Genomic DNA, 18,688 nt, shown 5'->3' on the forward strand with positions numbered 1-18,688 from the left:
TCCCAGAGAGAGAGAGGGGACTGAGAGACACCAGTCAGTGTACAGATATCTCCCTGAGAGACAGAGAGGACTGAGAGACACCAGTCAGTGTACAGATATCTCCCTGAGAGAGAGAGGACTGAGAGACACCAGTCAGTGTACAGATATCTCCCTGAGAGAGAGGGGACTGAGAGACACCAGTCAGTGTACAGATATCTCCCTGAGACTGAGCGGACTGAGAGACACCAGTCAGTGTACAGATATCTCCCTGAGAGAGAGGGGACTGAGAGACAGCAGTCTGTGTTCAGATATCTCCCTGAGAGAGAGAGAGTGGACTGAGAGACACCAGTCAGTGTACAGATATCTCCCTGAGAGAGAGGGGACTGAGCGACACCAGTCAGTGTACAGATATCTCCCTGAGAGAGAGAGGACTGAGAGACACCAGTCAGTGTACAGATATGTCCCTGAGAGAGAGGGGACTGGGAGACACCAGTCAGTGTACAGATATCTCCCTGAGAGAGTGGGGACTGGGAGACACCAGTCTGTGTACAGATATCTCCCTGAGAGGGAGAGGGGACTGAGAGACACCAGTCAGTGTACAGATATCTCCCTGAGAGAGAGAGGGGACTGAGAGACACCAGTCAGTGTACAGATATCTCCCTGATAGAGATAGGGGACTGGGAGACACCAGTCAGTGTACAGATATCTCCCTGAGAGAGAGAGGGGACTGAGAGACACCAGTCAGTGTACAGATATCTCACTTAGATAGAGAGAGAGGGGACTGAGAGACACCAGTCAGTGTACAGATATCTCCCTGAGAGACAGTGGACTGTGAGACACCAGTCAGTGTACAGATATCTCCCTGAGAGAGAGAGGACTGAGAGACACCAGTCAGTGTACAGATATCTCCCTGAGAGAGGGGACTGAGAGTCACCAGTCAGTGGACAGATATCTCTCTGAGAGAGAGAGGACTGAGAGACACCAGTCAGTGTACAGATATCTCCCTGAGAGAGAGAGAGGACTGAGAGACACCAGTCAGTGTTCAGATATCTCCCTGAGAGAGAGAGGACTGAGAGACACCAGTCAGTGTACAGATATCTCCCTGAGAGAGAGGGGACTGAGAGACACCAGTCAGTGTACAGATATCTCCCTGAGAGAGAGGGGACTGAGAGACACCAGCCAGTGTACAGATATCTCCCTGAGAGAGAGAGAGGACTGAGAGACACCAGTCAGTGTACAGACATCTCCCTGAGAGAGAGAGGACTGAGAGACACCAGTCAGTGTACAGATATCCCGCTGAGAGAGAGGGAGGACTGAGACACACCAGTCAGTGTACAGATATCTCCCTGAGAGAGAGAGAGAGGACTGAGAGACACCAGTCAGTGTACAGATATCTCCCTGAGAGAGAGGGGACTGAGAGACACCAGTCAGTGTACAGATATCTCCCTGAGAGAGAGGGGACTGAGAGACACCAGTCAGTGTACAGATATCTCCCTGAGAGAGAGGGGACTGGGAGACACCAGTCAGTGTACAGATATCTCCCTGAGAGAGAGGGGATTGTGAGACACCAGTCAGTGTACAGATATGTCCCTGAGAGAGAGGGAACTGGGAGACACCAGTCAGTGTACAGATATCTCCCTGAGAGAGAGGGGACTGAGAGACACCAGTCAGTGTACAGATATCTCCCTGAGAGAGAGGGGACTGAGAGACACCAGTCAGTGTACAGATATCTCCCTGAGAGAGAGGGGGGACTGAGAGACACCAGTCAGTGTACAGATATCTCCCTGAGAGAGAGGGGACTGAGAGACACCAGTCAGTGTACAGATATGTCCCTGAGAGAGAGGGGACTGGGAGACACCAGTCAGTGTACAGATATCTCCCTGAGAGAGAGGGGACTGAGAGACACCAGTCAGTGTACAGATATCTCCCTGAGAGAGAGGGGACTGAGAGACACCAGTCAGTGTACAGATATCTCCCTGAGAGAGAGGGGACTGAGAGACACCAGTCAGTGTACAGATATCTCCCTGAGAGAGAGAGGGGACTGAGAGACTTCAGTCAGTGTACAGATATCTCCCTGAGAGAGAGAGGACTGAGAGACACCAGTCAGTGTACAGATATCTCCCTGAGAGAGAGGGGACTGAGAGACACCAGTCAGTGTACAGATATCTCCCTGAGAGAGAGAGGGGACTGAGAGACACCAGTCAGTGTACAGATATCTCCCTGAGAGAGGGAGGGGACTGTGAGACACCAGTCAGTGTACAGATATCTCCCTGAGAGAGAGAGAGGGGACTGAGAGACACCAGTCAGTGGACAGATATCTCCCTGAGAGAGAGAGGACTGAGAGTCACCAGTCAGTGTACAGATATCTCCCTAAGAGAGGGGGGACTGAGAAACACCAGTCAGTATACAGATATCTCCCTGAGAGAGAGAGAGGGGACTGAGAGACACCAGTCAGTGTACAGATATCTCCCTGAGAGAGAGGACTGAGAGACACCAGGCAGTGTACAGATATCTCCCTGAGAGAGAGAGGACTGAGAGTCACCAGGCAGTGTACAGATATCTCCCTGAGAGAGAGAGGACTGAGAGACACCAGGCAGTGTACAGATATCCCCCTGAGAGAGAGGGGACTGAGAGTCACCAGTCAGTGTACAGATATCTCCCTGAGAGAGAGGGGACTGAGAGACACCAGTCAGTGTGCAGATATCTCCCTGAGAGAGGGGGGACTGAGAAACACCAGTCAGTATACAGATATCTCCCTGAGAGAGAGGGGACTGAGAGACACCAGTCAGTGTGCAGATATCTCCCCGAGAGAGAGAGGACTGAGGGACAGCAGTCAGTGTACAGATATCTCCCTGAGAGACGGGACAGAGAGACACCAGTCAGTGTACAGATATCTCCCTGAGAGAGAGGGGACTGAGAGACACCAGTCAGTGTGCAGATATCTCCCTGAGAGAGAGAGGACTGAGAGACAGCAGTCAGTGTACAGATATCTCCCTGAGAGACGGGACAGAGAGACACCAGTCAGTGTACAGATATCTCCCTGAGAGAGGGGACTGAGAGACACCAGGCAGTGTACAGATATCTCCCTGAGAGAGAGAGGACTGAGAGTCACCAGTCAGTGTACAGATATCTCCCTGAGAGAGAGAGGGGACTGAGAGACACCAGTCAGTGTACAGATATCTCCCTGAGAGAGAGGGGACTGAGAGACACCAGTCAGTGTACAGATATCTCCCTGAGAGAGAGAGGACTGAGAGTCACCAGTCAGTGTACAGATATCTCCCTGAGAGAGAGAGGACTGAGAGACAGCAGTCAGTGTACAGATATCTCCCTGAGAGACGGGACAGAGAGACACCAGTCAGTGTACAGATATCTCCCTGAGAGAGGGGACTGAGAGACACCAGTCAGTGTACAGATATCTCCCTGAGAGAGAGGGGACTGAGAGACACCAGTCAGTGCACAGATATCTCCCTGAGAGAGAGGACTGAGAGACACCAGTCAGTGTACAGATATCTCACTGAGAGAGAGGGGACTGAGAGACACCAGTCAGTGTACAGATATCTCCCTGAGAGAGAGGACTGAGAGACACCAGTCAGTGTACAGATATCTCCCTGAGAGAGAGGACTGAGAGACACCAGTCAGTGTACAGATATCTCCCTGAGAGAGCGAGGACTGAGAGACACCAGTCAGTGTACAGATATCTCCCTGAGAGAGAGGGGACTGAGAGACACCAGTCAGTGCACAGATATCTCCCTGAGAGAGAGGACTGAGAGACACCAGTCAGTGTACAGATATCTCACTGAGAGAGAGGGGACTGAGAGACACCAGTCAGTGTACAGATATCTCCCTGAGAGAGAGGACTGAGAGACACCAGTCAGTGTACAGATATCTCCCTGAGAGAGAGGACTGAGAGACACCAGTCAGTGTACAGATATCTCCCTGAGAGAGCGAGGACTGAGAGACACCAGTCAGTGTACAGATATCTCCCTGAGAGAGAGGGGACTGAGAGACACCAGTCAGTGTACAGATATCTCCCTGAGAGAGAGAGGACTGAGAGACACCAGTCAGTGTACAGATATCTGAATTGAAGGAATTATGTGTTCTGCGTTTTTTGCAGCCGCAGGAAGATTATTCTGTCTTGTTCGAGGACACATCGTACGCTGACGGTTACTCGCCCCCCCTCAACGTGGCCCAGCGCTACGTGGTAGCCTGTAAGGAAACCAAGAAGAAATGAATGAGCCGCAGAGGGTGGAGTGAGCAGGCCCTGGATTCTTTCCTGAGTTTTCCCTCCCATCACACACTGAACCCTCCGCCTCTCGGACATCCCCTCCCACCCCCACCCCGCTCCCTCCGCAACAAACCCGTTTGCTGTGTCTCTGGCCCACACCACCTTCCACAGTCGATCATGCAAGTGTTTCGGACGTGGGCCTCGCCCATTCTGCAGTATCTCTGGGACAGAATGGAGTGTGGACGTTGTGGCTCTGATTCATCTGGGACCACCTGTACCCCCCCCCCCCTTTCATGATCAGGTATGGTCCAGTCAGAAAACACAGTGACCCACTCCTGACCCTCCGACCGTGCGGCACTCCCTCGGTACTGACCCTCTGACAGTGCGGCACTCCCTCGGTACTGACCCTCTGACAGTGCGGCACTCCCTCAGTACTGACCCTCTGACAGTGCGGCACTCCCTCAGTACTGACCCTCTGACAGTGCAGTACTCCCTCAGTACTGACCCTCTGACAGTGCGGTGCTCCCTCAGTACTGACCCTCTGACAGTGCGGCACTCCCTCGGTACTGACCCTCTGACAGTGCGGCGCTCCCTCAGTACTGACCCTCTGACCGTGCGGCACTCCCTCGGTACTGACCCTCCGACCGTGCGGCACTCCCTCGGTACTGACCCTCTGACAGTGCAGCACTCCCTCAGTACTGACCCTCTGACAGTGCGGCAATCCCTCAGTACTGACCCTCTGACAGTGCGGCACTCCCTCGGTACTGACCCTCTGACAGTGCGGCGCTCCCTCAGTACTGACCCTCTGACAGTGCGGCACTCCCTCAGTACTGACCCTCTGACAGTGCGGCACTCCCTCGGTACTGACCCTCTGACAGTGCGGCACTCCCTCGGTACTGACCCTCTGACAGTGCGGTGCTCCCTCAGTACTGACCCTCTGACAGTGCAGCACTCCCTCAGTACTGACCCTCTGACAGTGCAGCACTCCCTCAGTACTGACCCTCTGACAGTGCGGCACTCCCTCAGTACTGACCCTCTGACAGTGCGGCACTCCCTCAGTACTGACCCTCTGACAGTGCGGCACTCCCTCAGTACTGACCCTCTGACAGTGCGGCACTCCCTCAGTACTGACCCTCTGACAGTGCGGCACTCCCTCAGTACTGACCCTCTGACAGTGCGGCCCTCCCTCGTCACTGACTGAAGAGTTTGGGGACATTTCGGAGCTACAGAAAACTGAGGAAGGATTGCGGGTGTCCGATCCGTCGAGAAAGATTGACTTCGCTGATCAGAGTTCAGACTGTCCAGACACAGGATAATTTTCACAAAAAGATTGAATTCCCACCAAATCTGGAAGAGACATCAAAGAGAAGTTTCCTGTTCAATGTTGAACTTGTGTGCTGGTTATTTTCCAATTACCTTTATTGAATCTTCACCATCTCATGTTGTCGAAGAACCAAGTAAAGTACTGCAGAGAAACAGGCCCTTCGGCCCTCCAAGCCTGTGCTACCCTTCTAACTTAATACCTTCTACACGTCCGGGGTCCGTATCCCTCGATTCCCATCCTATTCATGTATTTGTCAAGATGCCCCTTAAACGTCACTATCGTCCCTGCTTCCACCACCTCCTCCGGCAGCGAGTTCCAGGCACCCCCTCCCCTCTGTTCGTGATCCCATCTCCGGATCTCGCGTTGTTTCACAGACATCCCTCACTCGGCTGCGACATTTCAGTTCCAGTTGTCAGTGTGATTAATATTCTAAATAATCTTTATTAGTGTCACAGGTAGCCTTGCATTAACACTGCAATGGGAAGCCCCCGGCCGCCACCCTCCGGCGCCTGTTCGGGTACACTGAGGGAGAATTCAGAATGTCCAGTTCACTTCACGAGCAAGTCTTGCGGGAGGGAACCGGAGCACCCGGAGGAAACCCACGCGGACGCGGGGAGGGCGTATTCAGCTGTGCAAACCAATACGCCGTGCCCAAGTGATACTGGTCCTGCATCTGATGAGCAGAGATTGACGAGGGTTGGGACTGTTCTCGCTAGAGTTCAGAAGAACGTCAGAACTAGGAGCAGGAGTCGGCCATCTGGCCCCTCGAGCCTGCTCCACCATTCAATGAGATCACGGCTGATCTTTGTGGACTCAGCTCCACTTTCCGGCCAAAACACCGTAACCCTTAATCCCTTTATTCTTCAAAAAACTACCTATCTTTATCTTAAAAACATTTAATGAAGGAGCCTCTACTGCTTCACTGGGCAGCGAATTCCATAGATTCACAACCCTTTGGGTGAAGAAGTTCCTCCTAAACTCAGTCCTAAATCTACTTCCCCTTATTTTGAGGCTATGCCCCCTAGTTCTGCTTTCACCCGCCAGTGGAAACAACCTGCCCGCATCTATCCTATCTATTCCCTTCATAATCTTATATGTTTCTATAAGATCCCCCCGCATCCTTCTAAATTCCAACGAGTACAGTCCCAGTCCCTCGTAATCCAACCCCTTCAGCTCTGGGATTAACCTAGTGAATCTCCTCTGCACACCCTCCAGTGCCAGTACGTCTTTTCTCAGGTAAGGAGACCAAAACTGAACACACTACTCCAGGTGTGGTACTCCAGAATGAGGGGCGATCTCATAAAATTCTACCAGGACTAGACAGGGAAGATGTCACCAATGATGGGTGTGTCCAGAACCAGGGGTCACGGTCTGAGGATTCAGGGTAAACCATTTTGGACAGAGAAAATGAGACATTTCTTCACCCAAAGAGTGAATTCATTACCACAGGAAGTAGTTGATGCTAAACATTGAATATATTCAGGAGGCGGCTGGATATAGCACTTGGGAGAATGTGGGGTTATGGGGTGAAAGCAGGATCAGGCTATTGAGTTGGATGATCAGCCATGATGGTGATGAATGGCGGAGCGGGCTGGGAGGGCCAAAAGGCCTCCTCCTGCTCCGATCTTCTACGATACCCAGGCTGACACAGAGAGACGGGTTGAGATGTGGAGGGAAGGGAGTGCTGGTCTGTCTTGCTACGATACCCTGGACTGGTGTGTGTGGTCGATTCCAGCCCCACGGACCCCGGAGTCACAATGGGTGAATTAACCAATAATCCTTCGAAACATTCCCGAGGTCTTTGGGGGACTTGTCTGCCCGGCGATCACAGTCACTAGGTTTGTAAGTAAACACACTAAAATGTGTAGTGAATGCAAGCGAACAGCATCAAGCAAACCTACTACCCCTTTTAGCTGTCCCACTCTACCCACACACACAAGACAGACGAACACTGAGGGGGGGGGGGAAACTAAAAAGTGATAGGGGTCTTTGCTTCCAATGGTGGTTTTGTAGCAGGCCCCCCTCACAGCACGCTTATGATCAAAGCTTCTGGTTTGCGGCTGGTGATGGCCTTGGCCTGGTCAGCCGTTCAGTGCGGTAGTTACAGGCCGTCAGGAGAGTCATTTCAGTTCTTATCAAACTGGGCCTTCTGCCCAGACGTTTGCGCTCCGACCGGTTTCTTTCCTGGGCCACTTTGGGCTGGATCCTCCGCTTCAGCGGCTGAGTGTGGACGCCCGCGGCCAAACTTTCTACGTGAAACCCCCGCCAATTCGGGGACCGGCGAGGGCCTACCACCAGGTGCCTGGCCGTGCATGCACACAACTGCCGACCTGAAGCGGTTGAGCTCGGACACCATCTGCGACCCACCAGTCAACTCCCCGCCCGATCGCTGATTCCGACATTGCCGTTGGGCGACCGGAGAATCCGGCCCTTTGTCTCGCATCAAACCCCGCTTCCAGCCCGTGCGTCGACTTCAGGCCTTCGCGGGAACGACGCCCAGTCCTGCTGGAGAGAGTCAGTCCTCACGATGGACCGAGGGAGAGAGTTGGTTGGAATCCACCCAGGCGGCCCAATTGTTCCTTTCATAAATTTAGACTGCCCAATTAACCGGCACATCTTTGGGTTGTGGGGGCGAGGCCCCCGCAGACACGGGGGAGAATGTGCAAACTCCACACGGACAGTGACCCAGAGCCGGGATCGAACCCGGGTCCTCGGCGCCGTGAGGCAGCAGTGCTCACCCACTTGCGCCAACGTGCCGACCCAGACTGCAGCATTAGAAGTGGAAATCAAGAACTGAACACTTGGAGCTCCGAAACATTCCAGTGGGACCAGATCCAATCACGTCCACCTTCAACACCATAATCCCAGCCAAGCTCACATCAAAGCTCGAAAACCACGGACTTGGCTCCTCCCTCTGCAACTGGATCCTCTATTTTCTAACCCACAGACCACAATCAGTAAGAATGAACAACAACACCTCCTCCACAATAGTCCTCAATACCGGGGCCCCGCAAGGCTGCGTACTTAGCCCCCTACTCTACTCCCTGTACATGACTGCGTGGCAAAATTTGGCTCCAACTCCCATCTACAAGTTTGCTGACGATACCACCATAGTGGGCTGGATCTCGAATAACGACGAGTCAGAATACAGGAGTGAGATAGAGAACCTAGTGGAGTGGAGCAGTGACAACAATCTCTCCCTCAATGCCAGCAAAACTAAAGAGCTGGCCATTAACTTCAGGAAGCAAAGTACTGTACACACCCCTGTCAGCATCAACGGGGCCGAGGTGGAGATGGTTAGCAGTTTCAAATTCCTAGGGGTGCACATCTCCAAAAATCTGTCCTGGTCCACTCACTTCGACGCTACCACCAAGAAAGCACAACAGCGCCTATACATCCTCAGGAAACTAAGGAAATTCGGCATGTCCACATTAACCCTTACCAACTTTTACAGATGCACCACAGAAAGCATCCTATCGGGCTGCATCACAGCCTGGTATGGCAACTGCTCAGCCCAGGACCGCACAAAACTTCAGAGAGTCGTGAACACCGCCCAGTCCATCACACGAACCTGCCTCCCATCCATTGACTCCATCTACACCTCCCGCTGCCTGGGGAAAGCGGGCAGCATAATCAAAGACCCCTCCCACCCGGCTTACTCACTCTTCCAACTTCTTCCTTCGGGCGGGAGATACAGGAGTCTGAGAACACGCACAAACAGACTCAAAAACAGCTTCTTCCCCGCTGTTACCAGACTCCTAAACAACCCTCTTATGGACTGGTCTGATCTCTTCACATATCTTCTCTATCGAGTAATACCACACTCCTGTATGCTTCACCCGATACCAGTGTCTATGTATTTATGTTGCGTATTTTATGACATCTTACAACACCAGGTTAACGTCCAACAGGTTTGTTTCAAATCACCAGCTTTCGGAGCATTGCTCGTTCCTCAGGAGCAGCGCTCCGAAAGCTAGTGATTTGAAACAAGCCTGTCAGACTTTAACCTGGTATTGTGAGACTTCTTACTATGCTCACCCCAGTCCAACGCCGGCATCGCCACATTACGTGTATTTTATGTTTGCCCGATTATGTATTTCCATAGAAGGAATGATCTATCTGAGCTGCACGCAGAACAATGCTTTGCTCTGTCCCTCGGTACACGTGACAATAAACCAATCCAAACCACTTGTTGCCGAGCAGAGTACAGCCTCTTGGGGCCCATTCTCCGGCCACATCAATCAAACTGCGGCCAACAAAAACAGCCTTCTGGAATCTGCTTGTTTGAATTAGAAGCTGCATAGCCTTAAAGTCACAGGTCCATGAATCGTTGTAAAGATCCACCATGCAGACTTTGCGGCACTTTGCGATTGCTAAAACACAGTAGAAATTTGAGTTAAAACTTCTCCGGTGCAAATAAGAATCTGTTTTATTTGTCTCTATTGATTACAATTGAGAATCATTTAAGGTCTTATCCTCTAATCAGTCCAGCTGGCAAAGGACTCAATAGAAGCAATCTTGTAGACAATTTAACTTTCAAACAATACAGAAATGATTTTCTTGCTTACGGCAAACAGCTCGCAATAACTTCAAAAGTCAGAAAGTTAAGTATGAAAAACAGAGAGACAGCGAATAGTTAAGTCAAAGTACAGGTGATTCATGAAGTAAAGAAATGGCCGAAGAGACAACACGGTTATACTAAATCATATCAGGATTTAGCCATCTGTCTACCCCCCAGTGTAATTCTAATTGATTTGGATTAACATCAAATAAGTTTGATTCGACGCTCAACCGTCTGCCACTAATAGGCAACATTAACTTAAAATATACTCTTGTATGAGCTATGGAATGCGATTCGGCTACCTTATCGCATAAACTTGCTTGTTAGGACAATGGTCACGATTCTGTTGCCGTGGAGCTTGCCTTGTCCTCGGGTTACTTTATCTTGGAATTGTATTTGTTAGCTGCATAGGAATTCGGCTGCTCTGTATTCCGTTTGCAGCTATGTTCTGAAATGCTGAATGTGTGTTTTGAAATGACCCGAGGTTATGAGCGAGGTTTTTTAAATGGTCAGTGGACCAGGGGCTCGATGCTCAGTAGCTATCTTTTACCCATCACTTTTACCTAGAGAAAATAGCTGACTTCTAATAACATCCATGGATCAAAATTGTAACAGCAGAAATGAAAGAAAGGAATAAAGAGGAAAGACTCTTACAGTCTGGGAAAGAAACGACCGAGGCCCGCTAAGTGGAAGCTTGTATCATTTTTTGGCTTGTCAGACATTACAACAGCACAATAAATGAGCCGTCCCTCAAACTTTTCCCAATTGTCCACCATGTTTTCATGAAAGACAAGCGGGTCGATGAAGCAATCTCCGTGTGCTATCTTTCCCACTCCTGGTACCGTGTTGATGCTTTGGGCCCCTGAATCACAGACAGCAGTGACTTGTAACAGTATTTATATACGGTTCAGCAACCTGGGAGCCGGGAGAGGTACCATCGACGCTGTCTGACGTGGATTGCCCACATCAGCCGGGAGGACAGGCGTACGGACATCAGTGTCCTTGAAGGAGCCACGAGCACCGGCACCGAGGTCACGATCTTCCGAAACCAACTCTGCTGGGACGGCCACTAGTTAGGATGTCAGAATCCCGTCAGCCAAAGTAAATCTTCACCCAGCTCGAGGAAGGATGCCGAGGAGGAGGAGGAGGACAAAGGTATCGCTTCAAAGACAACCCGAAGGCTTACCTCAAGAAATGGATCATCCGCCTGGGAGGCCATTGCTCAGCAGAGGCCGACCTGGAGGTACCTCCTGTGGCCATTGTTATGGGCCAGGGTTTCGAGAACCCCAAAGTGTATCATGGAGATCACCTGACCCTCAACGTTTACTAGATTGTGGTATGGGGAGCACACGGCCCACTCTCCAGGTGTGGGACAGCAGTAATGGAAAAGTATTTTTTAAAGCAAAACAATGTTTATTCTATGAACTCAAATTAACTTTTTAAAACATACAGTGAACATCTTAGCAACCATCAATTCAAATACACCCCCCAAAGAATACAACACTAAGTAATCCTTAATAACTTCCCAAACAACATCCAGAAGACGAAAGAAACACCTTTTAACAGAAGCACATCAGGTTTACATTCACTACTGAAAACATTTATAATTCTGCATTCACCAAATGATCAAGAGACAGTCTTTTCATGGCAGAGAGATCAACAGTACAGCCGCTCTGTCTGGCTTCAGCTCCAACACTGAAAACGAAACTAAAACACACCCTGCAGCAAACAGCCTAAAACGAAAGTAAAAAGCTGACAGACAGCCCAGCTCCACCCACTCTCTGACATCACTGCAATAATAAACACCCATTTCTTAAAGGTACTCTCACTACAGATATTTGTATACACACCCATTTATAAACACCCATTTCTTAAAGGTACACTCACATGATGCCATCTAAAATGGCCACCCGCAAAGGGTAATGGGAGTTGTGGTCAAGTCGGGACACAGACAGTACACAGCCCCTGTGTATTGTGCAAAGGGAAACCGGACCGAACTGAAACATGCACCTGTGACAGGTCAATGACCGATTTCCCCAGGACAATAGACTCAAATCAAGGAACAGCAACAGTAGCAGAGACCCCGGTGACACCTCCCCTGATTTGGAAAGGCAAACGTACCTGAGACAATAACGACTAGGACCCGCCCAGCCATCGAGGCAACCGCCCCTAATTGGCCGGTATCGATCCGAGTGATCGTGACCCTATCGATCCATTGGATGCTGAGTTAACCCCGCCCATAAGGGCACGAGAGGAGAAGGATAAGAAGCCCTGCTCACTAGGGATCGGTCTCTTTTGGGATCGGCCTGTGCCCACGCCAATCGCAGCATAACGACCAGCCAAGTTCAAGCCCGCGATCGCTACCTGAGAGAGACGAGCCGCAGCCGAGACGAACCTGACGACTTCCAGCCGACACACGTGGGGACTCAGATAAAGGCCTTATCCACCTGCACAGAGCCGGTCACCCAGAAATTAAGTAAAGGTCACCTTAGTTGATAGGTGTAGTTCAATACGTGGCCGCGTGTATCATTGCACAGAGAGATAAGTCTTGTGTTTCGTAATAAACTGTCTTTTGTACTAACAGACTGGTTCTGTGGTCATTTGGCCAATACAAGAAACAGACTCGCGGCTCGTGGTTATTATTAGTAACACTCCTGATTGAAGGGGTACAATTCCTTGGCGAGGAAAGAGGAGGCCCGAAAAAGGGAAAGGAAGACCAGTGATCCAGAATCCGAGGGCTAATCCCATCTCCTATAAACACCCGCAAAGTGTGCGGACGAAGATGTGGCTCTGGGGTCGAGATCATCAGCCACGCAAGGACCCGCAGGACCTGTGACCAGTGACATGGAGCTTCTTACACAACGATGATACTCGGGAGCGAAGATGAAGTACGAGTGCAAGCTAGCTAGTAATATAAAAGAAGATAGGAAGAGATTTTTTTCAATATATAAAAGGTAGGGGAGAGGCAAAAATAGACATTGGACCAGCAGAAAATGTGGCTGGAGAAGTAATAATAGGAAACAAAGAAATGGCAGAGGAACTGAATAGTTACTTTGCATCAGTCCTCACGGTGGAAGACACCAGTGGGATGCCAGAGCTCCAGGAGAACCAGGGGGCAGAGGTGAGTGCAGTGACCATTACTAAGGAGAAGGTTCTGGGGAAACTGAAAGGTCTGAAGGTGGATAAGTCACCTGGACCGGATGGACTACACCCCAGGGTCCTAAAAGAGATAGCTGAGGAAATTGTGGAGGCATTGGTGATGATCTTTCAGGAATCACTGCAGGCAGGAAGGGTCCCAGAGGACTGGAAAGAGGCTAATGTAACACCGCTGTTTAAGAAGGGAGGGAGGCAGAAGACGGGCAATTATAGGCCGGTTAGCCTAACTTCGGTCATTGGTAAGATTTTAGAGTCTGTTATTAACGATGAGATCGCGGAGTGGCTGGAAGTGCACGGTAAAATAGGACTGAGTCAGCACGGCTTCGTCAAGGGGAGGTCGTGTCTGACAAATCTGTTAGAGTTCTTGGAGGAAGCAACAAGGAAGTTAGACAAAGGAGAACCAGTGGACGTGATTTATTTAGATTTCCAGAAGGCCTTTGCCAAGGTGCCACATGAGAGACTTAAATAAGTTAAGAGCTCATGGTGTTCAGGGTAAGATCCTGGCATGGATAGAGGATTGGCTGACTGGCAGAAGGCAGAGAGTGGGGATAAAGGGGTCTTTTTCAGGATGGCAGCCGGTGACTAGTGGTGTGCCTCGGGGGTCGGTGCTGGGACCACAACTTTTCACAATATACATTAATGATCTGGAAGAAGGAACTGAAGGCTCTGTTTCTAAGTTTGCAGATGATACAAAGATCTGTAGAGGGACAGGTAGTATTGAGGAAGCAGGGGGGCTGCAGAAGGACTTGGACAAGCTAGGAGAGTGGGCAATGAAGTGGCAGATGGAATACAATGTGGAAAAGTGTGAGGTTCTGCACTTTGGAAGGAGGAATTTAGGCATAGACTATTTTCTAAATGGGGAAATACTTCGGAAAGCAGGAGCACAAAGGGACTTGGGAGTCCTTGTCCACAATTCTCTTCAGGTTAACGTGCAGGTTCAGTCGGCAGTTAGGAAGGCAAATGCAATGTTAGCATTCATGTCAAGAGGGCTAGAATACAAGACCAGGGATGTACTTCTGAGGCTGTATAAGGCTCTGGTCAGACCCCATTTGGAGTATTGTGAGCAGTTTTGGGCCCCGTATCTAAGGAAGGATGTGCTGGCCTTGGAAAGGGTCCAGAGGAGGTTCACAAGAATGATCCCTGGAATGAAGAACTTTTCGTATGAGGAAGGGTTGAGGACTCTGGGTCTGTACTCGTTGGAGTTTAGATGGATGAGGGGGGATCTTATTGAAACTTACAGGATACTGCGAGGCCGGGATAGAGTGGACGTGGAGAGGATGTTTCCACTTGTAGGAAAAACTAGAAGCAGAGGACACCATCTCAGACTAAAGGGACGATCCTTTAAAACAGAGATGAGGAGGAATTTCTTCAGCCAGAGGGTGGTGAATCTGTGGAACTCTTTGCCGCAGAAGGCTGTGGAGGCCAATTCACTGAGTGTCTTTAAGACAGAGATAGATAGGTTCTTGATTAATAAGGGGATCAGGGGTTATGGGGAGAAGGCAGGAGAATGGAAATGAGAAAATATCAGCCATGATTGAATGGCGGAGCAGACTCGATGGGCCGAGTGGCCTAATTCTGCTCCTATGTCTTATGGTCTTATGGATTGTCACAGTGGTTTGACTTTTACCTTCAACAAGTGTATTCTGTATCGAGCTCAGTCCCAAGTGTTATGGGCCAGGGTTTGGAGAACCCCAAAGTGTATCATGGAGTTCACCTGACCCACAACTTTTACTAGATTGTGGTATGGGGAGCACACGGCCCACTCTCCAGGTGTGGGACAGCAGAAATGGAAAAGTATTTTTTAAAGCAAAACAATGTTTATTCTATGAACTCAAGTTAACCTTTTTAAACCAACAGTGAACATCTTAGCAAACATCAATTTAAATACAAGCCCCAAAGAATACAACACTAAGTAATCCTTTAAGCTTTCCTTTTAACATCCATATGACTTAAAAACATAACCTTTATCAGAAGCACATCAGGTTAAAGTCACGACTGAAAACATTTATAATTCTGAATTCACCAAATGATCAAGAGACAGCCTTTTCATGGCAGAGAGATCAACAGTACAGCCGCTTTGTCTGGCTTCAGCTCCAACACTGAAAACGAAACTAAAACACACCCTGCAGCCTGCTCGAAAACGAAAGTAAAAAGCTGACAGACAGCCCAGCTCCACCCACTCTCTGACATCACTGCAGTAATAAACACCCATTTCATAAAGGTACTGTCAAAGTCAATATCTTCCCGCTTCTGTAGTAGAAAGATTCAACACACTCGTTAATAACAAGCTTTATTTTCGAAAACAACTGCTTGCAGTAATGGCTGAAATGTGAAGTCAGAGAGCAGTCAACAAAACTGTCTTTCTCAAGTTCTGCGCTTTCGCGGAGAATTAGCTCAATATTTATTCATTATCATTATCAAGATTATGTGACAACAGTATGGTCAGGAGTTTGATCGGAAATACAAACGGAAGCATAGACCAGACCATGTTTGGCCATATCACTCATACCATTATTTCGTCCTCGGAGGGAACATTGAAAGGTCGGAATAGACTTGTTTCTTCCTGAACTTATCTTGTTTTAAATTCCTACTGCCCTGGGTTATGACGAGTTAGTTTTATCAGGAGTTGCCGAGGTCCGGTGTTTTGGAATGGCTTGACCTTCGCTGATCTTTTCAGACTTCAAGTTATGCAGAGTTGGCCTCCGGTCATACTACTCTGAAAATGGTTTGGGCAGCATTCTTTACCTGGGCCTGGTGAGCTGGAATGTGTAGTTTCAGTCTTTCTTGTATTGTATCAAAACCTTTTGACCCGTCTTCCCATTGGCCAGTTTTCCCATCATGCCATTACTTAATTTGTACCATATCACAGTGTTTTCACTCCAGACATTTATACACACACCCATTTATAAACACCCATTTCTTGCAGGTACACTCACATGACACGAGTAAAACCCCTTTAGGTTCCCCCACACTAACTCTGTCCATTTATACTCTTCTGGAGTCGATACCAGTAACAATCCCCAGCCTTCGATCCGGCAATGTTGTGAACCATGGAAAGAGAGACGGCCGAGATTGCTGCTCGCGCCCCGCGTAGCAACGGGAATGCGAGATTCAGCAGCACCCCCATCGGGACAGACCCCAGCGAGTGGTGTTGTTCCTTTCTTACCCCTCGACCCCGTCCTGTCTGCAGAGCTGGGTCCGGGTCTTATTGTCTCCGCCAAGCTTCAATTTAACTTTGCTGTATATTCATTCGTGGGACACGGGACGGGGCCGGGCCCAGGATTCATTCCCCATCCCTGATTTCCCCGGGAGGAGGTGGTGGTGAGAGGGTCACCATCCTGAACCCGCTGGCCCCCGTGTGCGTGTCGCTGGCCCCCGTGTGCGTGTCGCTGGCCCCCGTGTGCGTGTCGCTGGCCCCCGTGTGCGTGTCGCTGGCCCCCGTGTGCATGTCGCTGGCCCCTGTGTGCGTGTCGCTGGTCCCGTGTGCCTGTTGCTGGCCCCGTGCGCCTGTCGCTGGCCCCCGTGTGCATGTCGCTGGCCTTCGTGTGCATGTCGCTGGTCCCGTGTGCGTGTCGTTGGCGCCCGTGTGCCTGTCGCTGGTCCCGTGTGGGTGTCGCTGGCCCCCATGTGCGTGTCGCTGGCCCCTGTGTGCGTGTCGCTGGCCCCCGTGTGCGTGTCGCTGGCCCCCGTGTGCGTGTCGCTGGCCCCCGTGGGCGTGTCGCTGGTCCTGTGTGCGTGTCGCTGGCCCCCGTGTGCGTGTCGCTGGCCCCCGTGTGCGTGTCGCTGGCCCCCGTGTGCGTGTCGCTGGCCCCTGTGTGCGTGTCGCTGGCCCCCGTGTGCGTGTCGCTGGCCCCTGTGTGCGTGTCGCTGGCCCCCGTGTGAGTGTCGCTGGTTCCGTGTGCGTGTCACTGGCCCCCATGTGCGTGTCGCTGGCCCCCGTGTGCGTGTCGCTGGCCCCCATGTGCGTGTCGCTTGTCCCGTGTGCGTGTCGCTGGCCCCCGTGTGCATGTCGCTGGTCCCGTGTGCGTGTCGCTGGCCCCCGTGTGCGTGTCGTTGGTCCCGTGTGCGTGTCGCTGGTCCCGTGTGCGTGTCGCTGGCCCCCGTGTGCGTGTCGCTGGTCCCGTGTGCGTATCGCTGGCCCCCGTGTGCGTGTCGCTGGTCCCGTGTGCGTGTCGCTGGCCCCCGTGTGCGTGTCGCTGGTCCCGTGTGCGTGTCGCTGGCCCCCGTGTGCGTGTCGCTGGTCCCGTGTGCGTGTCGCTGGTCCCGTGCGCGTGTCGCTGGCCCCCCCTGTGTGGGCCCATGCATCTTCTTCCCTCACGTCCGTCCATGTCTGGTGCGACCGGGGTACGAGCGAGTTGCGATGTGTCCTGAGTGGAGGCAGGATTGCCTCAGTATCTTGAGGAGACGCTGAGCGTCGCGTAGTCCTCACCGGACCCCCCCCCCCCCCCCCACGCGACCACCTCCCAACCTCCGGCAGAGGAAGGTCACTGATGAAGCAGCTGAAGGTGGACGGGGGAGGGGAAGGGGGAGGGGGCCGAGGGCACCCACTGGGGGGGGGGGGGGCGAGGGCACCCACTGGGGGGGGGGGCGAGGGCACCCACTGTGGGGGGGGGGCGAGGGCACCCTCTGTGGGGGGGGTGTCCCCTCTCTGAGGAACTCCCGCAGCGATGTCCCCGGGGGACTGACACTGACCTCCAACCGGCAGGTCCGACATCCGAATAGCGGAGGATTTCCCGCCCCCCCGCCTTCACCGTCACCTCCTCGACATCGCGTCGACTCCAGTTTCGGGCAGACAAATGGGGCCCGGAAAAGGAGGGCAGGCGCTCTCCTCGTGTTTCTAACGATGGAGGATGTCCGACCCCCATCGCAGTCAACTGACTTTATCAGGAACACATTTTCACCACATGAACACCCAGCTGCAAGGCATCCACGGGCCTTGTGACCACCTTCGGTAACATGTGCGGTCCAACCTTTGACCCCCAGGTCAGGTGTCCCACCCAGAAGAGTGCGAAGGCATAGAAAGATAGTAAATAGAAGCAGGAGGCCATTCGGCCCTTCGAGCCTGCTCCCCCATTCATTCTGATCGTGGCTGATCGTCAAGTTCAATACCCTGATCCCCCCCCCCCATATCCCTCGATCCCTTTCGCCCCAGGAGCTCAATCTCATTCCTTCTTGAAATTACACAACGTTGTGGCCTCGACTACTTCCTGTGGGAGCGAATTCCACAGATTCACCGCTCCCTGGGCGAAGAAATTTCCCCTCACCTCAGTCCTAAAAGGTTGAACCCTGACCCTCAAACTGTGACCCCTAGTCCTGGACTCCCCCCACCATCGGGGAACATTCTTTCTGAATCTACCCCATCCAATCCTGTTAGAGTTTTGTGAGATTCTATGAGATCCCCTCTCACTCTTCGAAACTCCAATCAATATAATCCTAACCCACT

The 18,688-nt window shown here is 51.5% G+C and overlaps 1 protein-coding gene across 1 annotated transcript in view; it reads left to right on the plus strand.

Moving 5' to 3' along the window:
* The window catches only part of sgf29 (SAGA complex associated factor 29), a 101,523-nt gene extending 95,838 nt beyond the window's left edge, over positions 1-5,685 (plus strand). Inside the window, 1 exon segment of the mRNA XM_072515549.1 lies at positions 4,094-5,685. Within this exon segment, the coding sequence (XP_072371650.1) occupies positions 4,094-4,210 (117 nt within the window). The 3' untranslated portion in view covers positions 4,211-5,685.
* The last annotated feature ends 13,003 nt before the right edge of the window (positions 5,686-18,688 follow it).

This window comes from Scyliorhinus torazame, chromosome 8, assembly GCF_047496885.1.
Source record: "Scyliorhinus torazame isolate Kashiwa2021f chromosome 8, sScyTor2.1, whole genome shotgun sequence".
NCBI lineage: Eukaryota > Metazoa > Chordata > Chondrichthyes > Carcharhiniformes > Scyliorhinidae > Scyliorhinus > Scyliorhinus torazame.